The sequence below is a fragment of the Scardinius erythrophthalmus genome (genome assembly GCF_964197995.2).
Source record: "Scardinius erythrophthalmus genome assembly, chromosome: 7".
NCBI lineage: Eukaryota > Metazoa > Chordata > Actinopteri > Cypriniformes > Leuciscidae > Scardinius > Scardinius erythrophthalmus.
Window position 1 is genome coordinate 41,761,989 of NC_138227.1, and position 24,883 is coordinate 41,786,871.

General features: G+C 37.3%; 1 protein-coding gene across 1 annotated transcript in view; it reads left to right on the forward strand.

Annotated features, from left to right (window-relative positions):
• hephl1a (hephaestin-like 1a) overlaps positions 1–24,139 on the forward strand; it is a 30,412-nt gene extending 6,273 nt beyond the window's left edge. Inside the window, 14 exon segments of the mRNA XM_081369753.1 lie at positions 3,103–3,242; positions 3,790–3,921; positions 4,291–4,496; positions 5,260–5,410; positions 5,536–5,748; positions 9,052–9,259; positions 9,502–9,641; positions 12,238–12,366; positions 12,450–12,556; positions 13,079–13,298; positions 13,535–13,674; positions 14,873–15,032; positions 22,639–22,683; positions 22,794–24,139. Coding sequence (XP_081225879.1) covers positions 3,103–3,242; positions 3,790–3,921; positions 4,291–4,496; positions 5,260–5,410; positions 5,536–5,748; positions 9,052–9,259; positions 9,502–9,641; positions 12,238–12,366; positions 12,450–12,556; positions 13,079–13,298; positions 13,535–13,674; positions 14,873–15,032; positions 22,639–22,683; positions 22,794–22,876 — 2,074 coding nt within the window. The 3' untranslated portion in view covers positions 22,877–24,139.
• Positions 24,140–24,883: the final 744 nt, after the last annotated feature.

Consider the following 24,883-nt stretch of genomic DNA (forward strand, 5'->3'; position numbering starts at 1 on the left):
GTATTGCTGAGGGATTTTTAAAGGGATACTCCACTTTTTTTTTGGAAATAGGCTCATTTTACAACTCCCCCAGAGTTAAACAATTGAGTTTTACAGTGTTCGAATCCATTCAGCCGATATCCGGGTCTGGCGGTACCACTTTTAGCATAGCTTAGCATAGATCATTGAATCGGACAAGACCATTAGCATCTCTCTCAAAAAATGACCTAAAACTTGACTCTTGTGTAGTTACATCGTGTACTAAGACCGACGGAAAATGTAAAGTTGCGATTTTCTAAGCTGATATGGCTAGGAACTATACTCTCATTCCAGCGTAATAATCAAGAAACTTTGCTGTCGTACCATGGGTCCAGCAGGCGTAATGATATGACGCAGCGCCTGAAAATAGGCTAACTTCCATCAACATAACCAACGTGACAACCTGCTTGCCGGCTGAAACTACACAAACTTAGTCCCAGTCACGTTGGAAGCAGTGGCGATTTGTTTAAGACTGCAAGGGATGCTCGGCTTCCCCTATAATGTCAAAAAAAATAACGGTCAAATATGTACTATTGTATTAACATTTTATTGACTAAAATGCGTTAGAAAACGTTCGTCTCAAAGAAGAGTTCGTTCAGAATCAGTTACATACAGCAGGTCTGCTGACTCGATTTCCTTCTCATACATTCCCGTAGCGTCACAGCCAGTGCATTTTCCTGTTGAAGCCCAGCTTCCATTGACTTCTATGGGGCTGCTTCAAACAGTTTTTTTCAGCGCTTCGAAACTAGACGGTGATTGGATAAATGCTGCGATTATGTCCCGCCCATGGAAGCTCAGCTTCTCTGGGGGTGAACGGGGAGTGGGCTGGCCTGGACTCCGGGCTTCCGCGTGATGATTGGAGGGTCTGTCGAAAGGCTGTGTCTCCTTTTGATTGACAGCGATTTCATACAATAAAAAAAGTCGCTGATGTTGAAGCTGTTCGAGCTCAGTCCCATCGCGGATTTTTCAAAGACAAACTGCTGCAACCTATTTCTTGGTATTTGCTTGTCGAAATTGCTAGCCAATTTTCAATAATGGTGTGTTTAATGAACTCCAGTAATCCGCAGTGATGGGCAACGGCAAACTCAGTTTATTCATCAGATTGTGTAAGTATTGTGTTGTGTAAGTAACTTTAATTTTAAGCTAACTATATTCTTCTCCCAGTTCACCGGCCACTTACTTTCATGTATTTCGGGAGAAGTGGATGAATTCACGTGCTGTAAATCCAACAGATCCGATTCTCTGAACAGTGGCACAAACTAACGCGATCGTTTTAAAGGTGTTTAAACAACATAACACTTCCACTTGCATATATTTGACAATCGGAATATCAAATATTTCATGCCATAGCTAACTTTATTAATTTATTTATTTATAACTTTATAAATTTGTGAATATTTTGAATAAAAAAATGAAATAAAAGCAGATTTGTCACGTGACAAGCAATGACGCGTCACCATGGAAACTCACAGGGGTCAGCCAGAATATTTTAAATTTACGTTTAAAAGGGTTTAATATGAATACACATATTTTTTTTATAATACATTTCACACAATTATACATTTATACCTTTATTATATTATTACTTATTGTATTTTTTATATTATTATTATTAGTAATAATTTCAAAATAATTCTTAAAATATCTTATTATTAGTAGGCTAGCATTATTATTATACTTTATTATATTATTATTTATACTTTTATTATATTATTACATTCATTTTTCACAGAGCATTTTCTTGAAAAGGAACGTAGAATTTACGTATAAATGAATAATTTTTATGATGTAGGCCGAAAATGAGCTTCCCCTCTTTGAAAGACCAGCAGCCGCCACTGGTTGGAAGTTACTGAGCTGGGGACTATTTTCAGGCGCTGCGTCATATCATTACGCCTGCTGGACACATGGTACGGCAGCAAAGTTTCTTGATTATTACGCTGGAATGAGAGTATAGTTCCTAGCCATATCAGCTTAGAAAATCGCAACTTTTCATTTTCCGTCGGTCTTAGTACACGATGTAACTACAGAAGAGTCAAGTTTTAAATAGGAAAAATATCGAAACTCTTTGGTCATTTTTTTGAGAGAGATGCTAATGGTCTCGTCCGATTCAATGATCTATGCTAAGCTATGCTAAAAGTGGTTGGATTCGAAAACGGTAAAACTCAACTGTTTAACTCTGGGGGGGTTGTAAAATGAGCCTATTTCCAAAAAAAGTGGAGTATCCCTTTAAGGGGTGAAGGTCAGACTCACGCTTTGCTTGTAAATGTCAGGGAATAAATTCTGATTGGATAAACTTTTGCCACTATTAATTTGAACACAGACAATGTTGCAAACAGAAAGATTTAGGAGTAGAACACCATTTAACATCCATTTGGGAAGTACACTGGATTTTAAAGTTAAGATAAAAGTCTAATCTCGGTTTATTCGCTTTACCTTAAAAGCCCCCTGAAATCAAAATTTAAGTTTTTTAGCTTTTAGTATGAATATGTTTAGTACACTTTGGCCTATGCTATAAATACCACCTGGCCAAAGCGACCGTTGACATGTCATGGAGCAATATGGGTCAGAGATGTGTGTTCATCTGCTCAAACGCTCGAGTTTTATTCCGTTTTCCAACTGTACGTTGGTTAAGAATGAAATGGCTATAATTTATTCACGCCTCTTGAATCCAACGTATCATCAGCACTTGGATTCGCTTCCATGGTGCTGTCAAATACGACTTACAGTCTGTGAGGTAAACTAAACGCTATTGGCTATTTGAAAAGGGGGAGGGGCCATTCAATATGTCCCGCCTTAGCTTCCTGTTTCAGTGGAAATTACATCAACACATCATACAAAGCTGCACGTTCCAAGGCTCTTCAGTGGGCCTTGAACATATCTCAATTGACCTTGTTTTTGAAGCCTTTGAAGGTACACAGAGATTCAAAGATGTCATTAATGTAATTATCATAGATATAATTGTGGCTAATGGTTCCTACCTGATATTAACTCTTATCTGAAGTTTAATTTTGAATTTGTTTTTATATAATATAAGTGTTAATGTTGTCATTGAATTGGCGTGTTAATGTCTTTTTTTTCCTGCAGTGACTCTGAGCCGTACTTCAGTCGTGATGGTGGTAAACTGGGTGGAACTTACCGCAAGGCCAGATACATTTCATATACTGATGAAACATTTACTACCAAAACACATATTGTGGGCTCAGATGAGCATCTTGGAATTCTGGGTAAAATCCTTACTTTTGTCTTAAGAACACTGATATGTCTTTGATAATATTTTAAAGTATGCGTTAAATGGAAGTTACTTACTTAGCCACATTATGATTTTTTTGTGAGAGAGATGGCTTAACAAAAGAAAAAAGAAAAATGCAGGAAAGGACTTTGACTCATACATCGCTTGTTAATTGGATTGTGAAAAGTGAGCTAGGGCATCTCAATGTAAATCGCTTACCTGCAATACGGCACAGGAATATCACAGTAATAGCAAGTTTTGATTAAAGATCCAAAAAAAAAAAAAAAAAAAAAAAAACATGCACAAATGAATCGTTAACAATAAGACAGGTGACATTAATAAAGAAAATAAAAGTGGTAACTTTTGATTCCTTGCTGACTTTATGAGTTTATACTTTAAGAGTTCAAAATGCCGTAGAACTGGTGCCATGCTACATGAGTGCTTTTCAGTTTCATGAAAGCACAGTTATATTAATATAGTTTAAACATTCTGTTGTGAAGATGGTAAGTGATCTGTTATCTCTCCACCCACCCCCACCCTAGGTCCTGTCATCAGAGCAGAGACGGGTGATGTTATCATTGTGACATTCCTTAATAAAGCTACTCATAACTATAGCATTCAGCCACATGGTTTGCATTATGAGAAGGCCTATGAAGGAGCAATGTATCAGGATGGTAAGTCATATACAGCTACAGGTGTACACACAGATAATCATGTAGACCTTCAAGCTGTTCTCAACTGGGGTGCTAAGAGCAAAGTAGAGGGGCATTCATCCAAAAAAGGGCCTTTGGTAAAATGCTTACCATTGCTTTAGACCTTTGTTGAGAATTTTATTTTGAAACTGAACATAAAGAATAATAGTATAATACACACATTGCATAATATTTGGCTAAAATCTTAAAAAATACATTGCATAAATAATGAAGGGAAATCATTTTTAGTTTATATATATATATATATATATATATATATATTTTTTTTTTTTTTTTTTTTTTTTTTTTTATTATTATTTTTGTATTTATTTATTTTTGTTTCCTCCACAGGTACTCAAAAAGATGGATCCTCTGTGGCTCCTGGTAAACGATTCACCTATCACTGGAGAGTAATTGAAGGTCCCTCTGCCGATGATCCACCTTGTCTTTCATACTTATACTATTCCGCCGTTGATCCTGTTCGTGACACTAACTCTGGTTTATTTGGGCCCATACAAGTGTGCAATAAAGGTGTTCTTGATGGAAGTGGGCATCAGGTAACAAACTCACACACTGTAGGCCAATACAGACAATATGGTACTTTCCACAAATATGGCACAAGAAGGAAAAAGACTTGAGACCTGAAAAAGGAAGGACTTTTTCCATTTTCTGCAAATGGTCAGTGAAAGGGGTTGATTTATTGTCAACCTCAAGACATCAAGATTTGTTTTATACAAGCTGTTTTATTTTTGTGGGTAACAGGTTTGCAAATCTAACCTAAATAGTCACTCAATTGGGGCTATCAAGTTTTGGGCTAATTATTGGTTTGCTTTTATAATAAACCTATATTTCCATAAATTAAAGAAATATCTTTGTTAGATTTTTTTCTTACAGTATAGGTTTGATTGTTTGAAGAATGGCCTCTACACTGTAGTTTGTGCAAAAATTGAAAAGTCATATTTAATTGTGTTTTTAGCATAAGCAGAAAATCATAACAGGGTTGTGCACGACACAGCTAATGTGGGATATTATGTTACATTGGTCATTTAGGTTTAATAGCTATGATACAGATATTGGATTTGTTTGAAACTAGTTACTTTTCATACTAGAATAATTAATTTTATCTAATAAGTCTCACAACAAAAATAAGATTTGTGTACTGCTTTTAAAAAATCACTGGACACCAAACAAGTGTACCTTGTTGGTGGAATGTGCCATATATGCAATGCATCTTTTGCTTTTCAGACTATGCAGGTGAATATAGTAACCTATATATTTTGTGTGTGTGTGTGTTTCCATGTTTTGGGTGTGTTCCTTTAGCATGCTGACAAAATTCAGCACGAGTTTTTCCTGCTATTCTCTGTGATGGATGAGAATGAAAGTTGGTACCTGGAACAGAACATTAAAAAGTTTGGCAGTGATGATTCAGATCCAAATAATGATGAGTTTCAGGAGAGCAATAAGATGCATGGTATGCATAAATGTGTTTGTGTGTGTTTAATCACACAATCATGTACTTTTACCTCCTCACTTTGTGAATATACAAGTTTATTTCCTGGCAGTATTATAATTAAGAATGTTTGTGTTTCTTCTCAGCGGTAAATGGCTTCATGTATGGAAACCTGCCTGGTCTGGATTTGTGTAACGGGGAACATGTTGTGTGGCACACACTTGGCTTGGGCACAGAGGTGGATATCCATGGTATCTACTTTCAGGGTAACACATTTCAGCGCGATGGGATGAACCGTGACACTCTCAGCATTTTCCCACATACCACAGTGACCGTTAGCATGACACCTGACAACAATGGTAAGTCACAGCGCTTTTTATATCAGGGATGTGTTGGTGTGACAATGCTTATCCATTATGCTCAAGTTATGGATGGTGTGATTGGCTTTGATACATCGCTTGTAATGCTAATAATGATTTCGGTGTTGTGCCAGATCCTAAACCAGCGATTTTTGTTTCCCAGAATGTTCTGAAAAAAAATTATTTGCGTAGGTTATTTTCCATTAGTAAATTATTAGTAGGTCATTTCCAGAACAGACTCTGCCATGTTTTTTTTTTTTTTTTTTTTTTTTTTTAGCAAGTTGTAGTTTAACTAATTTAGTTCACTGATGATTTCAAACAAGAGAGAACAACAACAACAAAAATAACAATAACACAAAATGTAAAGGCTTTTCAAAATGTCACAGGAATGCAAGTATTTGCAACAAGGAAGACATGAAAACATAAGGTACATTACTGGAGGAAAAAGTGGAAATAAATAAAATCTTTACATATTTACTTGGTAATTTGATGGTAAAGAAATTACAGACCTGCAATGTTGTAGTTACGTTTGTTGCCAATTAGTAGATTAGGTCTTTGCTGACCGAAAAGTATCGTGTTGTGGTATGTTCTGGGCTGGGTGCAAATCCAACATCTGGCCAGGATACAGATTGGATTAGACTGTCTATTGGCTCGTTTCCACCGTGCGGTACAGTACAGTACAGTATGGGATGTAAGTATTTCCGTTTTGATTGTCAGAAGTTTTGAATGGTACCAAAATACCGAACTGAACCAATCCACTTTTTTGGGACCCTTCCGTTGGGGTTCCAAGCACAGTAGTCCGGTCCCTAAAGGGTGGAGCTAGACTCACTGCAGAACGTTGATTTGCTGACAGAGAATCGTCACTTGTGTGTGCTGAGGAGGAATGACAACACAAGAGGCACCATTTTTTAATTTACAGTTGAAACACAATACTGTTGCAACAAATGTTTGTTTTTTTTTTGTTTTTTTTGTGACAAGCAGCCACATGCCGAGAAGCAAGAATATGCTGTATGTCCTCCATTGTTGTTTACTCTGTCGCTTTCTTCTTTGCGTGAGAATGACATCGATCACAACTTTCTGGCATACACCACGCCTATCAAGGAAGGGTACTGTTGGCGTTTGAAATGCAAGCCAGATCAAGGTTTACCATCTCGAATCGTATTGTACTGTACTGTACTGTACCGCTCGATGGAAACGAGCCATTTCTTTATCTTGGGATAAGAGTGATACAGACAGAGACTAATATCAGCGTAGACACTGTTCGTCTTTCCATGTAAAAAAATACATCATGGTATAAGTGAAGTGGTTCCGGTTGACCTAATTTATGAAACTTGCTTAAGGGATTTGAGTTGAAGAAATATGCTAGTGTGCTATGTGTATGCTTTGTTAAGCCTGGGACACACCAAGCCGACTTTAAAGAACAAGCAACGACGAAAACCGTCAGTGTTGTTGCCTTGCGTTGGCTGTGTCTGGACCGAGAAGCTGTGCTTGAACACATGTGCATTAGGAGTACATGCGTATAAGAAATTAACTGTCTATATCAGCAGGTATCAATAGTTTTTATTCGTCATTCAAATGGAGAAACCGAAACATGGATATCCTTGAAACCGAAACAATTATGCTATAACAGCTTCAACTCTTCTTGGAAGGCTTTCCTCAAGGTTTAGGAGTGTGTTTATGGGAATTTTTGACCATTCTTCTAGAAGCGCATTTGTGAGGTCAGGCACTGATGTTGGACGAGAAGACCTGGCTCGCATTCTCCACTCTAATTCATCCCAAAGCTGTTCTATCGGGTTGCGGTCAGCTATGTGTGATGAACATTAAGATCTCCAAGTATTACAATGTTGGCAGTGGTAGTGCACATTGTTGAAAGAAGATCATGCAACTCTGAAATAAATATTGAGTTTGGTCTGGGGGGCTTGTAGATAAAAAAGTATTGTCATGGGAAAAGATCAAACTTGCTCATTCATGTTTTTATGGACCTTGCTTTGTGCACTGGTGTGTAGTCTTGTTGGAACAGGAATCCCCAAACTGTTCCCACAAAGTTGGGAGCATGAAAATGTCCAAAAAATTGTCTTGGTTTGCTGAGTTTCTTTCACTGGAACTAAGGGGCCAAGCCCAACCCCTGAAAACAACCCCACACCATAATCCACCAAACTTTACACTTGCCACAATGCAGTCAGGAAAGTACCGTTCTCCTGGCAACCGCCAAACCCAGACTCGTCCACCGGATTGCCAGACAGAGAAGCGTGATTCGTCACTCCAGAGAACACGTCTCCACTGGTCTAGAGTCCAATGGCGGCGTGCTTTACACCACTGCATCCAATGCTTTGCACTTGGTGTGAGGCTTGGATGCAGCTGCTCGGCCATGGAAACCCATTCCATGAAGCTCTCTACGCACTGTTCTTGAGCTAATCTGAAGGCCACGCGAAGTTTGGAGGTCTATAGCTATTGCCAGAAAGTTGGTGACTTTTGCACAGTGTGAGCCTCAGCATGCGCTGACCCCGCTTTGTGATTTTACACGGCCTACCACTTCGTGGCCGAGTTGCTGTTGTTCCCAATTGCTTCCACTTTGTTATAACACCACTAACAGCTGATCATGGAATATTTAGTAGTGAGGAAATTTTACGAATGGACTTATTACACAGGTGGCAACCTATCACGGTACCACGCTTGAATTCACTGAGCTCCTGAGAGCGACCCATTCTTTCACAAATGTTTGTAGAAGCGTCTGCATGCATAATAATTGCATGTAAATTAATATGTTATTAAATATTAACTATTTGGATTGTAAATTACAGTATAGTCTAAAATTACAGTGATATTTTTTTTATTGCTTTATTTTATATTTATTTAAAAAGATGTAGTTATGTATATGTGAATTGTGTTATGATGATTAACTGTCTAAGGGGAACTGTTTTTGAGGCATCACATCAGAAAAAAATATTGTTTGCACCAATGTAATATCCAGACAAACTATATTAAACACACTGCATAATCCACTTTGAAGAACTGTTTAATCATGACTTCTGATTTATTTGATCAGCTACATAATGCAAAAGGCATTTAGATCAGGCTTTATGAACCACTACCCCTTGGGGTCCAAGGGGATGTAGGATTTGGCACGACAAATTTATTAACAAAATTAGGGATGATTATCCCAGTTCTATGCTTTGATACACAGTTGCTAAGTCTTGTAATGTCTGAAAAGCTTGTTGTTTTCTTAAATAATTAAAAGATATAAGCAAAATACATTATTTTTGACAGTAAACATTTGCTTATAAGTATGCACTTTTGCTCCAGGCGAGTTTGAGCTGAGCTGTCGTACAACTGATCACTACAAGTCGGGCATGCGTCAGCATTACACAGTGAAGACCTGTTCAAAGACTCCTGCACCAGAGAGCTTCACCTCCACAGTGCAGTACTATATAGCAGCGGAGGAAGTTTTGTGGAATTATGCACCAAACCGAACATGGGAACTGGAGAAACACATGGCTACACTGGAGGATAGGTATGCCCACAAACATATATGCAAATTTGTTCTTACACATAAATTGAGCTCTAAAATGAGACATTAGGGTTAAGATTAACACTTCAAGTGAGGCTTGACTGAGAAGAGTCAAGTCTCGTGCTTGAGACCCTCTATTTCACACACAGCTAGCCACACAGTTTTACCTATTTACACATTCATGCACACATTATCTTTTCTGTCTTTATTTTTTTTTCTCTCATTTTCTGTCCTTCTTTACTCAGCTTTGGAAGTATTTACCTAGTACAATCAGATAATCAGATTGGTGCTGAATATAAGAAGGTGGTGTTTCGTGAATACACAGATGGAACATTTACCATACAGAAGCCCAGGCGTCCAGATGAGGAGCACTTGGGGATAATGGGTATGGCACATCTGACTTTGTAAACTCCTTTTTCTCTGACAACACTCTTTGAAGTTTTTTAAAGGTTCAAGAAATTCATTTATTGTATTTATAATATAAAGATTGCATATATGGAATGAAACTATGAATATATGGAATGAAACTCTGAATATAAGGAAAGATACTCTGAATATATGGAATAAAACTGAATATATTGAAAGATACTCTGAATATATGGAATCAATTTCTGAATATATGGAATCAAACTCTGAATATATGGAATGGTACTCTGAATAATGAATGAAATTTGAATATATGGAATGAAACTGGCAAAGTAGCAGCAATCCTAAGTAATGATGAGCTATAGTAATGCATGTACTGGGGAAACACTGGTAATTTTATTCAGTACAGTTCTACTAATGAAGAAATTCATTCACTATTTCATCACGGAAGACTGAATGCCGTGAACCTCACAGGCCTGGAAATTCCTGAGTATCAGGCAAACATAAATACAGAAAGAAACATGCATTCCACCTCACAGAGAGCGCCTATAGAAAGCCCCTATCTACAAGTGATGCAGAATGTGCACTCCAAATGGGCATAACATGCACTTGTATATCAGCTTCTACCTGGAGTGCTATTTCAGCCAACATCTCCCTAAGAGATTCATACATTTATTTGATAATGATGCATAATGTTTTCAGCAACATTCTGATGAACACGATTACTCATAAGCATTACGAATGTTGAAATATTGAAAATATGATCCTCAAGACGACAGGATGTAGACTCCAAATTGTTTGTGTTGTTTGGAGTATGACCAGCTATTTCATCTGATCAGGAATATCAGTCTGATAACCAGGATATAACTAGCTATACATTATTCATTAAGTACTGTCAAATTTGCTCTTTCATTCCATATATTCAGTTTCATTCCATAAATTCACACTTTTATTATTATAAAAGTATTTATTATTATATATAACAAAAGTGAGTACACCCCTCAGCAAACATTTTAGTATACAGCGGGGGAAATATATTTCCAAAGGTGCTATTGACATGAAATGTTCACCAGATGTTGGTAACAACCCAAGTAAGCCATACATACAAAGAAACAAACAAAAATAAGTTCAGATATTAAGTTATGTGTAATAATGTGAAATGACACAGGGAAAAAGTATTGAACACATGAAGAAAGGGAGGCGCAAAAAGGCATGGAAAGAGAACTGCTGAAAACTTACAGTAATTAAAAAGCAATCCATCCCCTTGTCAGTGGAAATTAATAACAGCTGGTTCAGTCCCAAATGATGGCCTACAAAAAGGCCTCATTGCCAAGGTGTCACACAAGACACATCTCATGATGGGTAAAAGCAAAGAGCTGTCTCAAGACCTTCGCAACCTAATTGTTGCAAAACATAATGATGGCATTGGTTATAGGCGCCATTCTAAGCTTCTGAATGGTCCAGTGAGCACTTTTGGGGCCATAATACGGAAGTGGAAAGACAATCATTTCACCATAAATTTGCCTCGACCAGTGCTCCTCGCAAGATTTCTGATAGAGGAGTGAAAAGAATAATCAGAAGAGTTGTCCAAGAGCCAAGGATCACTTGTGGAGAGCTTCAAAAAGACCTGCAGATAGCAGGTACTGTTGTCTCAAAGAAAACAGTAAGTAATGCACTCCACCGCCATGGCCTGTATGCACGCTCACCACGCAAGACTCCATTACTGAAGAAAAAGCATGTTGAAGCTCATTTAAAGTTTGCTGCACAACATTTGGAAAAGCCAGGAAATGCTGGGAGAATATAGTGTGGTCACATGAGAGCAAAATTGAACTGTTTGGATGCCATAATACACACCATATTGTGTGCACATTACCCTAAAAACACCATACAACTTGGTGTTGGCTCTTGGACAACTCTTCTGATTATTCTTCCAAAAGTGCTCACTGGACCATTCAGAAGCTTAGATTGGCGCCTATAACCAATGCCATCATTATGTTTTGCAACAATTAGGTTGCGAAGGTCTTGAGACAGCTCTTTGCTTTTACCCATCATGAGATGTGTCTTGTGTGATGTGTCTTTTTGTATGTATGGCTTACTTGGGTTGTTACCAACATCTGGTGAACATTTCATGTCAATAGCACCTTTGGAAATATATTTACTGAGAAAAATGATGACATGTTCAATACTTATTTCCCCGCTGTATGTATATATATATATATACACAGTACCAGTCAAAAGTTTGGAAACATTACTATTTTTAATGTTTTTGAAAGAAGTCTCTTATGCTCATCAAGCCTGCAGTTAAAAAAAACAAACAAACATAATATTATGAAATATTATTACAATTTAAAATAATGGTTCTCTTTTTTAATATATTTTAAAATGTAATTTATTTTTGTGATGCAAAGCTGAATTTTCATATATATGTATATGTATGTGTGTGTGTGTGTGTGTGTGTGTGTGTGTGTGTGTGTGTGTAGGAGGTGTAATTTGTTGCTGTTGCAATACTAATTCATAGATCAGTGTTACATAAACAATTAGCATTGGTATAGCAGGTCTCTTTGTTTTAGCTCTTTACCTGTGTGGTTCTGTAGTGACCCTTGTTGTATTCGCAGGACCCATCCTTAGAGCTGAGGTTGGTGAGAGGATTCAGGTTGTGTTTAAAAACAAAGCCAGCAGGCCATATTCTGTTCATGCCCATGGAGTGAAGACCAGTGAACCCCATCAAAATGGTGTTCCTCCAGGTTTGTTTATAATAAAAAAATATTGTCTTATTATGTGTGCAGAAGAGAATAGTATATTTCTATGTGTGTTATGTGTGTTATAGGTCAGATGCTGACATACAACTGGACCATTCCAGAACGATCAGGTCCGGGTCGCAATGAATCAAACTGTATAACGTTTGCCTACTACTCTTCTGTCAGCTTTGTTGAGGTATAAAACACATACATAATATAATCTATACATTATACATTGCAAGCACATTGCAGGCGTTTTACATAAACCAAGTATGAAAAATTGGTAACATTTTAAAATAAGGTCGTTAATGCATTAGCTAATATGAATTATCAATCAACATTATATTTTTAAAGCATTTATTAACCTTTGTTAATATGTGTTAATAAAAATGTTGTTTATTTTAGTTCAGTGCATTAACTAATGTTAACAGATACTTATTTTGATCTTAAAACTGTTGAGATTAGCATTAACTAAGATTAATAAATGCTGTAGAATAATTGTTTATTGATCTTGTAAACTAATGTAGTAAACTAATGTTAACAAACAAAACCTTTATTGTTTAGTTTTAACGAAAATGTTGCATTTGTATGTGTATTGCATGTAAAGAAATCAGATCTTATTTGAAAGAATGTTATGAAAGCAATAAGTAAGCATGATAATGTGAGGTTTTACAGTATGATTGAAGATTTACAGATGTACTATGTGAATGTCCTTCAGGACTTGATGAGCGGTTTGGTGGGTCCACTGATAGTGTGCCGTAAAGGCACCCTGGACACTGAAAGACGGAGAAAAGACGTTGATAAAGAGTTTGCCCTCCTCTTCATGGTGTTTGATGAAAATGAGTCCCACTACCTGGATGAAAACATAAACTTTTACCTTACGGCAGATGGAGTTGACAAATATAATGAGAGCTTTATGGAGAGCAACAAAATGCATGGTAAGCGTGTGTGTGTGTGTGTGTGTGTGTGTGTGTGTGTGTGTGTGTGTGTGTGTGTGTGTGTGTGTGTGTGTGTGTGTGTGTGTGTGTGTGTGTGTGTGTGTGTGTGTGTGTGTGTGTGTGTGTGTGTGTGTGTGTGTGTGTGTGTGTCATTATCTGTGTTGCAAGAGAGAATGTACGTGGTACATTCAGATTGCTTATTTTTAAGAACTTAAAACTCTTTTCCTCTTCCACAGGTATTAATGGAAAGATGTATGCTAACCTCCATGGGTTAAATATGACAGAGAAAGACAAGACCGAGTGGTATTTGTTAGGACTGGGGAACGAAGTGGACATGCACACTGTGCATTTCCATGGCCAGAGCTTCATTTACAAGGTATATTCATGACAAGAGGTGTATCGACACCAGCATAAAGCAAGCGTCTATTACTTTTAAATTTATGGCATGACATATACATTCATGTCCATAAATATGTGAGCTGCATTTCCTCATAGACACCTCAAATCAATAATGTTACTGTTTAAAAATATATTTTCTTTTTAAAAAAGAAGCAATATTTCAATATCCAGGGCACTATGACAGTAGCAGCCTTCACACATTAAATCTGGTAAATTTGCATTTTCATCAGATTGCATTTTCCAGTAAATTTACCACATTGCTCTTCACACAAGTCTTTTTACTGTTAAGATTCAACAGCAATCGAAATCGAAATTGGGTTCGGACCAGGCAATCGAATCTGAATATATTCGAATCTGAAGTGTGAAAGCACCCTAAGAAACACTGTTTACATTTATGTACAGCTCTCCTTGCGGCAGTGCCACTGACAGAACAGTGGCAGATGGGGTGGCAATACTTAGGCCCTGTCCACACGAACACAGGTATTTTCAAAACCGCAGCTTTTTCTATGCGGTTTGGCCGTTTGTCCACACACAAGTGCAGTATCCGGTCACTGGACCGAACCTTTTTAAAAACTCCTGCCAGGGTGAAGATTTTTATAAACACTGGTTGCATTGTTGTCATGTAGCCGGTGAAAGCAGAGATTTTGGCTTGTGATTTCGGAGTGCACGCTGCTATCTCCTTTGTTCACATGAGGCGAGTCTGTGCAATGGCGGACATAGCCAAAATATTGCTGCTAATAACTGTGCTAACAGGGCTTATAACATGTACAGATACAGATCATACTGTGGAACAGAGGCATCAGAATGCAATTCTACGCAGGTTACTGCTTATGGCAACATGTTGTTAGCCTACCAGAACTGGTAATAACCTTTTTTCAGACTTCTGATTGGCCAACATGTTTTTACGATCAGGGTTATATCGCCACCTGTTGGTTTGGCGTGTTCCACCATGTTCTTGACAGAGCTTTATAGCGTTTTCAAGTAAATGAGATTTTTTTATGAGGAAAAACTCATTTTATAAAAAATACCCGTGTACATGTGGACTGGGCCTAATTCTTAGCATTTCTAACCCCCACCATGCCACCCTAGTAGACCCACTTCTGAAGCACAATGATGTCTAAATCCCACTTAGGTGTTAAACTGTCCCTCAAACACTCTCGTTTTCTTTCCTTCAGATGGATCATTCTCATCGTGCTGATGTATATGACCTATTCCCAGGAACATTTCAGACCATAGAACTGACTGCAGGAATTCCTGGACAGTGGCTGCTGCACTGTCATGTGACCGACCACATCCATGCGGGGATGGAGGCGCTTCTCACTGTTCATTCTAAAGGTTAGGAGTAAAAGGACAAAAACAATGCAAAAGTTAAAGTAAAGGATTTTTATTCATGTTTTGTTCACAAATACTGCAAGAAATTCACAAATGCAGAAGTAAATCCAGGAATGCACAAAAGCAAGCATGAAAATGTACACATAAGAAGCTTACATGGTTTTTAAATCTTACAATATAATCCACAAATACACAAAGCGACATTTGTAGTTTAATACATACATAATGAGCTGATTACATCAGTATACTGTCATAAGAATATTTGTGAATGTTCTTCTGCGTTTTTGGATCTTTTATAACTTTCGTAGTCTTTATAGACAGATGATCTCAGATGTTTGTGGATCTCTCCCGCATATTGCTAAACGATGATGTAGATCAAGGTTTGTTGGGGTTTCTGTCTATGGAAGCTTATGGGTAACAAATTTCAATTTGAAATGTAATATGCAAAATCACAATGCAATATGTAAAATGGGAATGCATTTCTGTATTTAAATTAAAATTTTCCAATACATTGGTGCAAAATGAAATTAAATGCAATTGGTGCATTGCTGCACTTAATGGAAATGCAATCGCAAGTGTCTTAAATGTGAGTCTAAATGCAATTAAGAAAAAAATACATTTAAATTACCATTTTGCTACAGTTTTTGCTTGAACATGTTAAACATATCTAATAATTTCTGTAATACATTTTAATTTTAATTTTGCAACTTAAAAAGCGTTAAAATATGTATTCAATTTACATATTAAAACTAGTGTATGAAATGGCAAATGTAAATTATATAATTGAATTTTCCTTTTGCACCAAACATTGCACAAATGTATTGGAAAATGTAAATTTAAATACAGAAATGCATTGCCATTTTACATATTGCATTGTGATTTTGCATATTACATTTCAAATTGAATATTGCTACCCATAAGCTTCCATATTAGTCATGGAAACTTTCAAAAATAATCTTTTTTTTTTTTTTAATATTCCAAATGTTGTCTGCCGATTTGTGTCAGGATTCTGTCACTTCAGTTGGATTTATTCTTAGTTTGGTGACAGATTGTAATGGATCCACTGAGGAGAGTTTTATTTGCAATAATCCAAACTAAAGTGAGCCAAAAAAAAAAGAAAAAAAAAAGACTTGACTAAGAATAACTAGTGATGGCAATTTCAAAACACTGCTTCATGAAGCTTCGAAGCCTTTACGAGTCTTTTGTGTATCAAACTGCCAGAGTCACGTGATTTCAGGAAACGAGGCTTCATTACGTAATATCTGTTTCGAAACATTTCAAAATTTCAATGGTTCAACGCAGAGGGCAATGATCTCTGTCAACCCATGAATCACTGAGAGCCAATGGACAAGTGTCTGTGGGTTTTACCTGATCTCTGATCAGTTTTATACATTGGTAGACATTTTAATTAGACATTAGTATAATTAAAATTAATAATGGTAGTTACTATTCTTAGTGGCCTGTTTAGCTGAGCCATTCATAGAACAGACAAAACAAACCCTGCACAATTGATAAAAGAACATATATAGGCTACACTTGAGAAATCTTATTAGAAGATTAGATAATTGTGTTTGAAAGATTTTACTTTCAATAAATCATTTGTAAAAGGGGTTTTTATGCATGTTCTGACCACCAAGGTTATTTTCGTAAACGAAAACAAACTAAGACTAAAACTATTGGTCAAAAAACATTTTCGTAAACTGAAATAAAATAGAAATTTCAACATTAATGAAAAACTAAAATTAAACGAAACTAACAACAGTTACTGAAAAACTAACTGAAACAAAATAATAATTAGCAGAAATAAATAATCGTTTTCGTAATTAATAAGCTCTCCTAAATAAGCCTACCGGAAAATCACTTTTTTCCATTCCACTGTGCTACTTTATTTTTCAATGTATGACCGTTGCGCTTGAGTCTCGCGTCTTCTGCAGCATCACGTGCATGACACGACGCTCTAAAAACGCAGCACTCAAGTTCAAATAAGTTCAACTTTTAAAAGACCGCGTCTTTTTTCCGTTTTTCAAAGCAAAACCGCTTTCTGTGTGAATCCCTAAGAAGCAGAAATAAGGCCCAAATAAATATTTCCACCTCATGCAAATACAGCTGTACCATAATTCCAAGTATAAGATAACCATCTCATGTGAAACTAGCCTTAACAAGATAGGCCTATACCACACATATTAGACAAGATACCACACTGAGCAGAAAACGGAATAAAACAAATAGCATGTCTAGCCCAGAAATAGATGTATATTTGTCAGAGTAAAAGTAGGCTATACTAAATGTCTGGTCTGCTGAGAACATTTTAATATGTGTATATCTATGAGTATATGGTTTTAAACAAAAAGCATAAATGGATCAATACAAGAATAATGTTTGAAAGGATTAATCATAGAAATAAACTTAAAGAATAATCATAATAATCATACGCATATCTTTTTCTTTTTCATATACACCACGTTTAACAAGATTTCATTTTTAATATTATTATTACTAGGGGTCACCGTGTCGGATTGTTTCGAAGCCTCGACACAATACAGCACATTTGCTTCAACTGTTTCATGAAGACATGACATGACATGACACACATACCAAAAGAGATTTACAGTAAACAATTCAAGACAAGAGACTGTGGAAACATGAATACATATATACACAGAGACTAATGACTTGACAAGACACTGAACCAATGAGAACACATTAAACAAGGAAGCACATGACATGATCACAAGAGGACAAGGGAATCACATGACAAAGGGGAGCACAAGGCAGGATAACACAACACAAAACCTCAAAAATAAGACATGAAACATGAACAAAACAAAACCAAAACTAGACGTGACAGCTCCCTGAAACTCCTATTGTCTTGTTGTGAGCTGAGCATGACGTTTTGAGTTTGCTCAGGCCATATGCTAATTTGTAAGTTGTGTGTGTGGACCATGGTGTTTGGATCCCGGCACTTTTGTTTAGTTTGGTTTTTGGTTCAGTGCCAGGGTTCGGATATTCACGCTCTTGTCTCGTGTGTTTTTGTTGTCATGTTCTGTGTAGCGTGCGGCTCATGTTTATTTAAAATTGGCTTCTTGCTTTCATATTGTCATGTTTTGTCTATCATGTGGCTCATGTTTTTTTTTTTTATCAGCCGTGTGATTTCATGTAGTCTTATTTTGTGTGGTCACACTGGTCGTGAGTGTTCATATTGCCCGTATGTTCTCGTGTCATTCGGTGCGTTTCGACTCCAGCTTCGGCTCGATGTAACCGATCAGCGAGAGTTGCCACTTGCAGTCGGGGAGCAGCAGAAAACACTTTCTGCTTCCCGTAGTGACGCTCGAGTGGAGTTTGGCTACTTTATCAGAGATAAAGTGAAATAAATGCAATATTTGTCAAATACACAGATGTTTCAGAGACGTTTTCACTCAATGTACTGCCTAATACAGCTTCTGTTTGAATAAAATTCAACATAAGTCTACAATTTAAATACCATTGAAGTGGGGCCTATGTTTTTTATCAGCTTTATTTTGATAAACATGACATAAAATAACATCGCGACGACATGAAAATAGCTTTTACGATTTAAAAATATACAGATTTGTGAGCATTAGTGGAACTGTAGGTGTCAGAATAAACACGAAACACACGTGATCATTGTCATGCGGTGAATCCGGCCAATCGTGAAACAGTTGTAAGTCCTCCGGCCGCTCTCAAATCGAATTTTGATGGCATACGTCACAATGACGTGGCGTCTGCGCTGCCTCAAGTCAGGCAAAACTTCTAACCGGCGTGCACTGCTTCAAGTCAGCTGCTGATTGGTCTGTGCAGCGCTGCATGAAGTCGAACAAGCCTGTCTGAAATCTCCCTCTATACCATTAAATAGGCCACTATTTGTCACAACATCCATTTGCAGTGGTGTCGGAAACCATAGTGGACGTTATTGAGTGCACTCATTCGATCCCACAATGCACCGCAATAACGAATGTACAACTGATGTATGCTCAATGGCTAGAGAATACCCACAATGCACTGTGAGAGTCATGCACTGAATGAATTCCCGCGTCTCGCCACAGCTGAATCATCCATCCATCCATTTTCCAAACCGCGCTGGTCCAGTGTAATATCATACAGGTATAAATTCCTTTCTAATTGATTGTTAAATTGTTTAATTACGATTTATACATGCATGATAAATCTTTTCATCACAACTGGAGCTGCTAGTTTGCTATGTTTCAATTCATTATTAAACAGCAAGCTCAAACTATGCAAAAGCGGCAGCCCTTCCGGCGCACTCAGTGTCTGAATTCACTCAATCCTGAGCTAGTTTGTCGTCGGTTGTGCCCCTTGTGCTTTGCCGGTCTGTTTTCCCCTACAGGCTAGTTTTTGTTTGTATTAGTTTTATTTTTAATTTAAAATAAAAGCCCATTGTTTGCTCTGCATTCATCCCTTACCATAAAACCTGCATTTTTGAATGATGAAGAAAAAAAAAAACGAAAAAAAAAAAACAGTTAACACCATTATTTTTTCTTTAAATTTTTATATAGTATAAATTACTGTATAGATATTTATTTTGTGGCATTCAGCTTTTTTCAACCCTGACCAGTTCCCCATAACCTGCCAGGAAATTCTCCTGATGCTCCCAATGGCCAGTCTGGGCCTGCTTCCAGTCATTTAAGTGTTTGTTTGCAAGTCCATTAAAGTCCAAGCAAGCTTCCATGTGTTTTGTACTGAGGAGAGGCTTCTGTCTGGCCTCTCTGCCAAAAGCCTGTTCAGTCATGACAACTCTCAGAGTGGATTATTTCAACTAGCATTTATTGGCATGGGGCATGGAATATACATATTCCTGATTTTGGGGGGACATATATGATACTGCTGCAAACAAAAGGATAGGCTGCTGTAAGAAAATGGTAGAGCCCCCGTAGCAGAGCTCTACAGGTGGCGCTGGTGAGGCGTATAACAGAAGTTTTCATAATCGGCAGCATGGCGATCGCAGGCTAGGGAAAAACATATATGGTTCTATGTATTAGGAAGTACTTCGGGGTGCGTTTCCTGAAAGCATCGTTAGCCAAATGTGGTCGCAAGTTTCTTTGTTGTCAGCATAGTTTAACGACTCTGTGTTTTCCGAAACCATCGTTCTAACCAACGTTTGCAAACAGCAACCCAAAGTTGCGTGGTTTGAATGACAACTCTCGTGGTTAGAAGCATAGTTTCTTGTTTGCATGACATGTGGACTGAATAAATCCTTACCTTGAGCCAAATTATCAAGATGACATTCAGTATTTGGAATACATACAAATGTAATTTACGTCTTTTAGTTTGTCAAGAGATTTAAAGCGTTGTTTTTGAAGAGTGCATGTGCGTACGTGCTCTACTACGTAAGAACGAGCCTATTATTGAATCTGGAAATAGTAAAGCAAAATAACTGACAAAAATTTGAATAAGTCCTCTAATGCCATGTCTGTAATTTATTGCAAAACATCTAGCATTAATTCAATCTCAAACAGATTCATTAAAAGTAGCCTAGTTATTATTACTCCATCACCTGCGTTATATCAACCAACGTGGTTGAACGACCAATTTGTGACAATGCGGTTTCAGGATACAGTCGTGACTAGCTACTTGATTTCTTTAACGATGCATCGTACTATAGTAGTTAAGCAGCGAGTTACATCGTTGTACAGGAAACACACCCCTAGTTTCATGCCTGAACTAATATATGTATATCTGTGGAGTGTTGCAGTGATAGTTTCTTCTGCTCTTTCTGCAAGTTTCTCCTATCTCTATCTATAATCTATGGAGCTCAACTAGGGCCCTGTTTACATGAGAACGCTTGCGGGTGAAAACGTACAAATATTTTATCAGATGTGCTTTTCGTTTAGACGGCGACGACGTTTTTGGGGCTTAAAAACGCAAAAACCCTCCAGAGTGGAAATCTTAAAAACGCTCCACCGTCGTGTTCCCGTCTAAAGGGTAAAAACGCAAAAGTCTACTAGGGAGAGAAGTAGAAGGAAGGTTGTACGCAGGCGTGCGGACTTGGTGTTGTTGTGTGGCAGTGCTTCACATTGCCACCTAGCCACCTGGAGTGCATACTACATCGAATTTCACACACTTTTGTGTCAACATATGCACGCAGATTTCCCCCCCATAACGCTCGTCTAAACGCAGAATAAAAAGTGATAACGTAACGCCACTTTTGCGTTTTCTCTTCAGATCGTTTCCGTGTAAACATAGCCTAGAGTGACCGTTGGGTTCACCTCTCATTTCAAAGCCCTTCTTCCCTGATTGCTCAGTTTGGTCTGGTGACCTGCTATAAGAAGAGTACTGGTTGTCCTCAATTTCTTCCATTTAAAAATTATGGAAGCAATGGAGCTCTTGGGAACCTTCAATTCAGCTGAAAGTTTTATGTAACCTACACAAGATCTGTGCCTTGTTTTTGAGCTCTGCAGGACGTTCTTTTTGACCTCATGGCTTGGTTTTGCACCAATATACATTTTCAGCTCTCAGGGGTGTCCAATCCTTAACTACAGAATTTAGCTCAACTCCATTTAAACACACCTGAACAAGCTAATTAAGGTCTTCAGGATTACTAGGGCTGCATCCGACATCACACACTCTCTTGAGTAGGTACATATTTTGAATAAGTAATTACTTCACGGCCACTAAAAAAAGTATGTTCTACAAAGTAAGAATGTGTAGTATGAATGTAATCTGGACGTACTACATTCGCCATGCTGTTATGTTCATGTGACCCACCAGTTACGTCGCTTCACTGCCATTAATAAATCCTCTCCCGTGGCCTCAAGGGATAGTAAAGTGTCCATCGTATACACACTTGAGAATCTCACTGGAAAAATAGATCATCAGGGTACTTTTTTTGAGTACTGTGAATTCGGACATACTTCTTTTGTCACATACTGTTTTTCGCTTACTATATAGTAGGGAAGCAGCCTAGAAAGTTCCAGGAAAGTTGTAGTTAACTGTCCAGGATTTTGGCCCTCCAGGATCTGGATTTCACCTTTCCAAATCAGTCAATAGAATTTGCCAAAGGTAGACTTAAATCAAGGTGTACAAACATCTCAAAGATGATCCAGAGAAACGGGATACATTTGTGCTAAATTTCAAAGGTGACTGTCAAAATTCAGCACGACACTAGAAAGCCACTATCTCACACCAAATGCATGAGAACTGGAAACTCTGCTTTCCCTCATGGTATCTTTCATGTTTTCTCTAATTTTAGAAAGTGCTGAAATTCCACCATCACTTGGTTAAAAGCTGTCTCTCTTTCTATTTTTAGTTATATTATAAGTCCCCTTTATTGGCATGACAGATAGTTTACATTTGTGCTGCATGTAAATGCAATCTGGTGCAAATCTGGACTGGCCATTGCTCTCCTGGGCATGTTCATTAAAGAGCATGAGATCAGCAGTTTTGAGACTGCACCATTTTGAGAAAGATTTATTAACACATCATTTGAAACATGATGCCTTTAAACCCTTAAACGTATGCCTCAATTTTTTATGTGTAAAAAACTGTTTAGAGTGGATGAATTTCCAAACTGGATTCAGTGAGTGTAAATAGATTTATATGCATTAATATAGATTTTTACTTGTATCATCAGGGTCTCAGTCAACAAGGATCAGTGATGGCAAAAATATGGCCAGTGGTAAATAAACATTTGTATTCACTGTATTTTTTTTGTTCTTTGAAAATCATGCAATGTTTATATGCAGTGTGATAAATGGTAATAACAAAGTTTTTTTTTTTTTTTTTCAGCCTTCGGACACTTTGGAAGCCTCTACACCATGATGTTGTGTGCCCTTGGATCGGTCCTACTGAGCCTTGATGTAACGCACTGAAAAAAAAAAAAAGATAAAATTGGCCATACACCCAACAGAATGAATATTTATTGTTGCTCACTACTTAGGCCATGTCCACACTAATACGTTTTCATTTAAAAACGTATATTTTTCTCTCTGTTTTGGCCTTCCATCCACACTGAGAAGGCATTTTTATTAATGAAAATGAAGCTTTTTTGAAAACGCACTCGAAAGTGGATACATTTGAAAACGCCGTTTTCTTGTTGTAGTGTGGACTGTGAAACCGGTGGTAGCCTATTAAAAACGATAACGTAAATTTAGTCATGTGACCATATTGTACCAATATATATTCATGTTTATACCAGTATTGTGCCTGTTATGTGCTATTCACTTTCACACTGTTGCTAAAAATATTCTACATTGCACACAGTCCTGCAAAGATAACAGAATTTACTCACATTCGCTGTCCTGCAGCAATACATGAGAGCAGAAGTGTTTTAGACCAAACATATGGTGACTGCATGCGACCTGGACCGCATCAGTGAATGGTGAGATATTTTACTAAATAAAATTATCCTGTCAGAAGAATTGCGCGATAACTTTTTTCCATCTGAATCATATCAGTGATCTTTTGTGGGGTTTTACGCATGCGCAGCAAAGGTGAATTTAGCGTTTTCAGGCGTTTTTCAAAAGTTTCTCATCCACACTGAAACGTCCGAAAACGCTAGTGTGGACGGAGAGCGTTTATAAACGAAAACGCCGTTTTCAAAATGTATCCGGATTAATTATTCATTAATGTAGGTACGTAGCCTTAGTTACCTCATCTGGCATTCTCATTGTATAGCTGTTAGGTAAACATACTGTCAGCTTGATTTAACATACAAGTTATAATTTAATTTGGTCATATTTAGTGTTAATAAAATCAAAGCTTAGAGAAGAATGTAACAAAGCCTCTTGTGTCTGGTAAAACAATAAATATCAATATATTACAGCTTTATGATGTAAACTTTGAACTGCTAAATAAATCAATTAGTTGACAAAATTCAAATCTACAAGATTAAAGATAGAACAACTTTAAACTTAGGTGGGGTTATAAACACTGTATCAACTGTACACTGGTAGAATGATGTCTGATGTCAGAATGTGGTGTCAATTGCTGTAGTCCCACACATGTCGTATGCACTGATGAAGGCCTTTGCATCTTCCACCATTATTAGTAACTCAGTAAGAGTAAGTTGATTAGTACGAGTATGTGTATGTGTAAGTGACTTGATGAATAAATTGTTTATGTTTTTAAACTTATTTGTTCATTGTTTTGTTTTTTTCAACGAACTGTGTAACCATTTTCTGCTCTTGAATAACAAATTGTGTTGTATATAATAAAGAACATGAAAGAACATTAAGAGCTTAATTATTATTATTATTATATAGAATGGTATCTTTAAACATTTTACATTAGTTGGTTAGGCATTACGGATGCATTACAGATACCTGACATGGGAGCAATTGGACCAAATATACTTGTATTTAATTTTAATTAATAACCTTAAATATCTGCAGGTGCTATGGCGATCAGTTGATGTATCCAGTGAAACCTCTAGATGGCAGTTAGTGCAAATACAAGAAAATGGGTGCTTATACTCAAATGGATGAATACTCAATTTTCATTTCAGTTGCAACAACATCCATTTTAAAGGGGGGGGGTACAATGGTGTTTCATGTATTCAGAGTTGTTTACAGTGTTAAAGAGATGGATTCTCATGCTAAACATGGGCAAAGTTTAAAAAATATATTTTGGACGAATAACGGAGAATTTCTGTGCCGAAAATCTTACTTCTGGGTTGGTACAAGTTTCGGCTGTTTTTTTTTCGATCGTGGATCTAATGACGTAGATGAGAGTGGAACTCCTTATATGAGCATTTCTCTCGGAAAAGCTCGCCCGCGCACACGTCGACCAGAGGAGAGCGAGACCGCGCACATCAACGCGCTTCAACAGGAAATCATCGGCAGCCAGCGCTGCATAGGATTTGTTCAAGAATGTCTCCA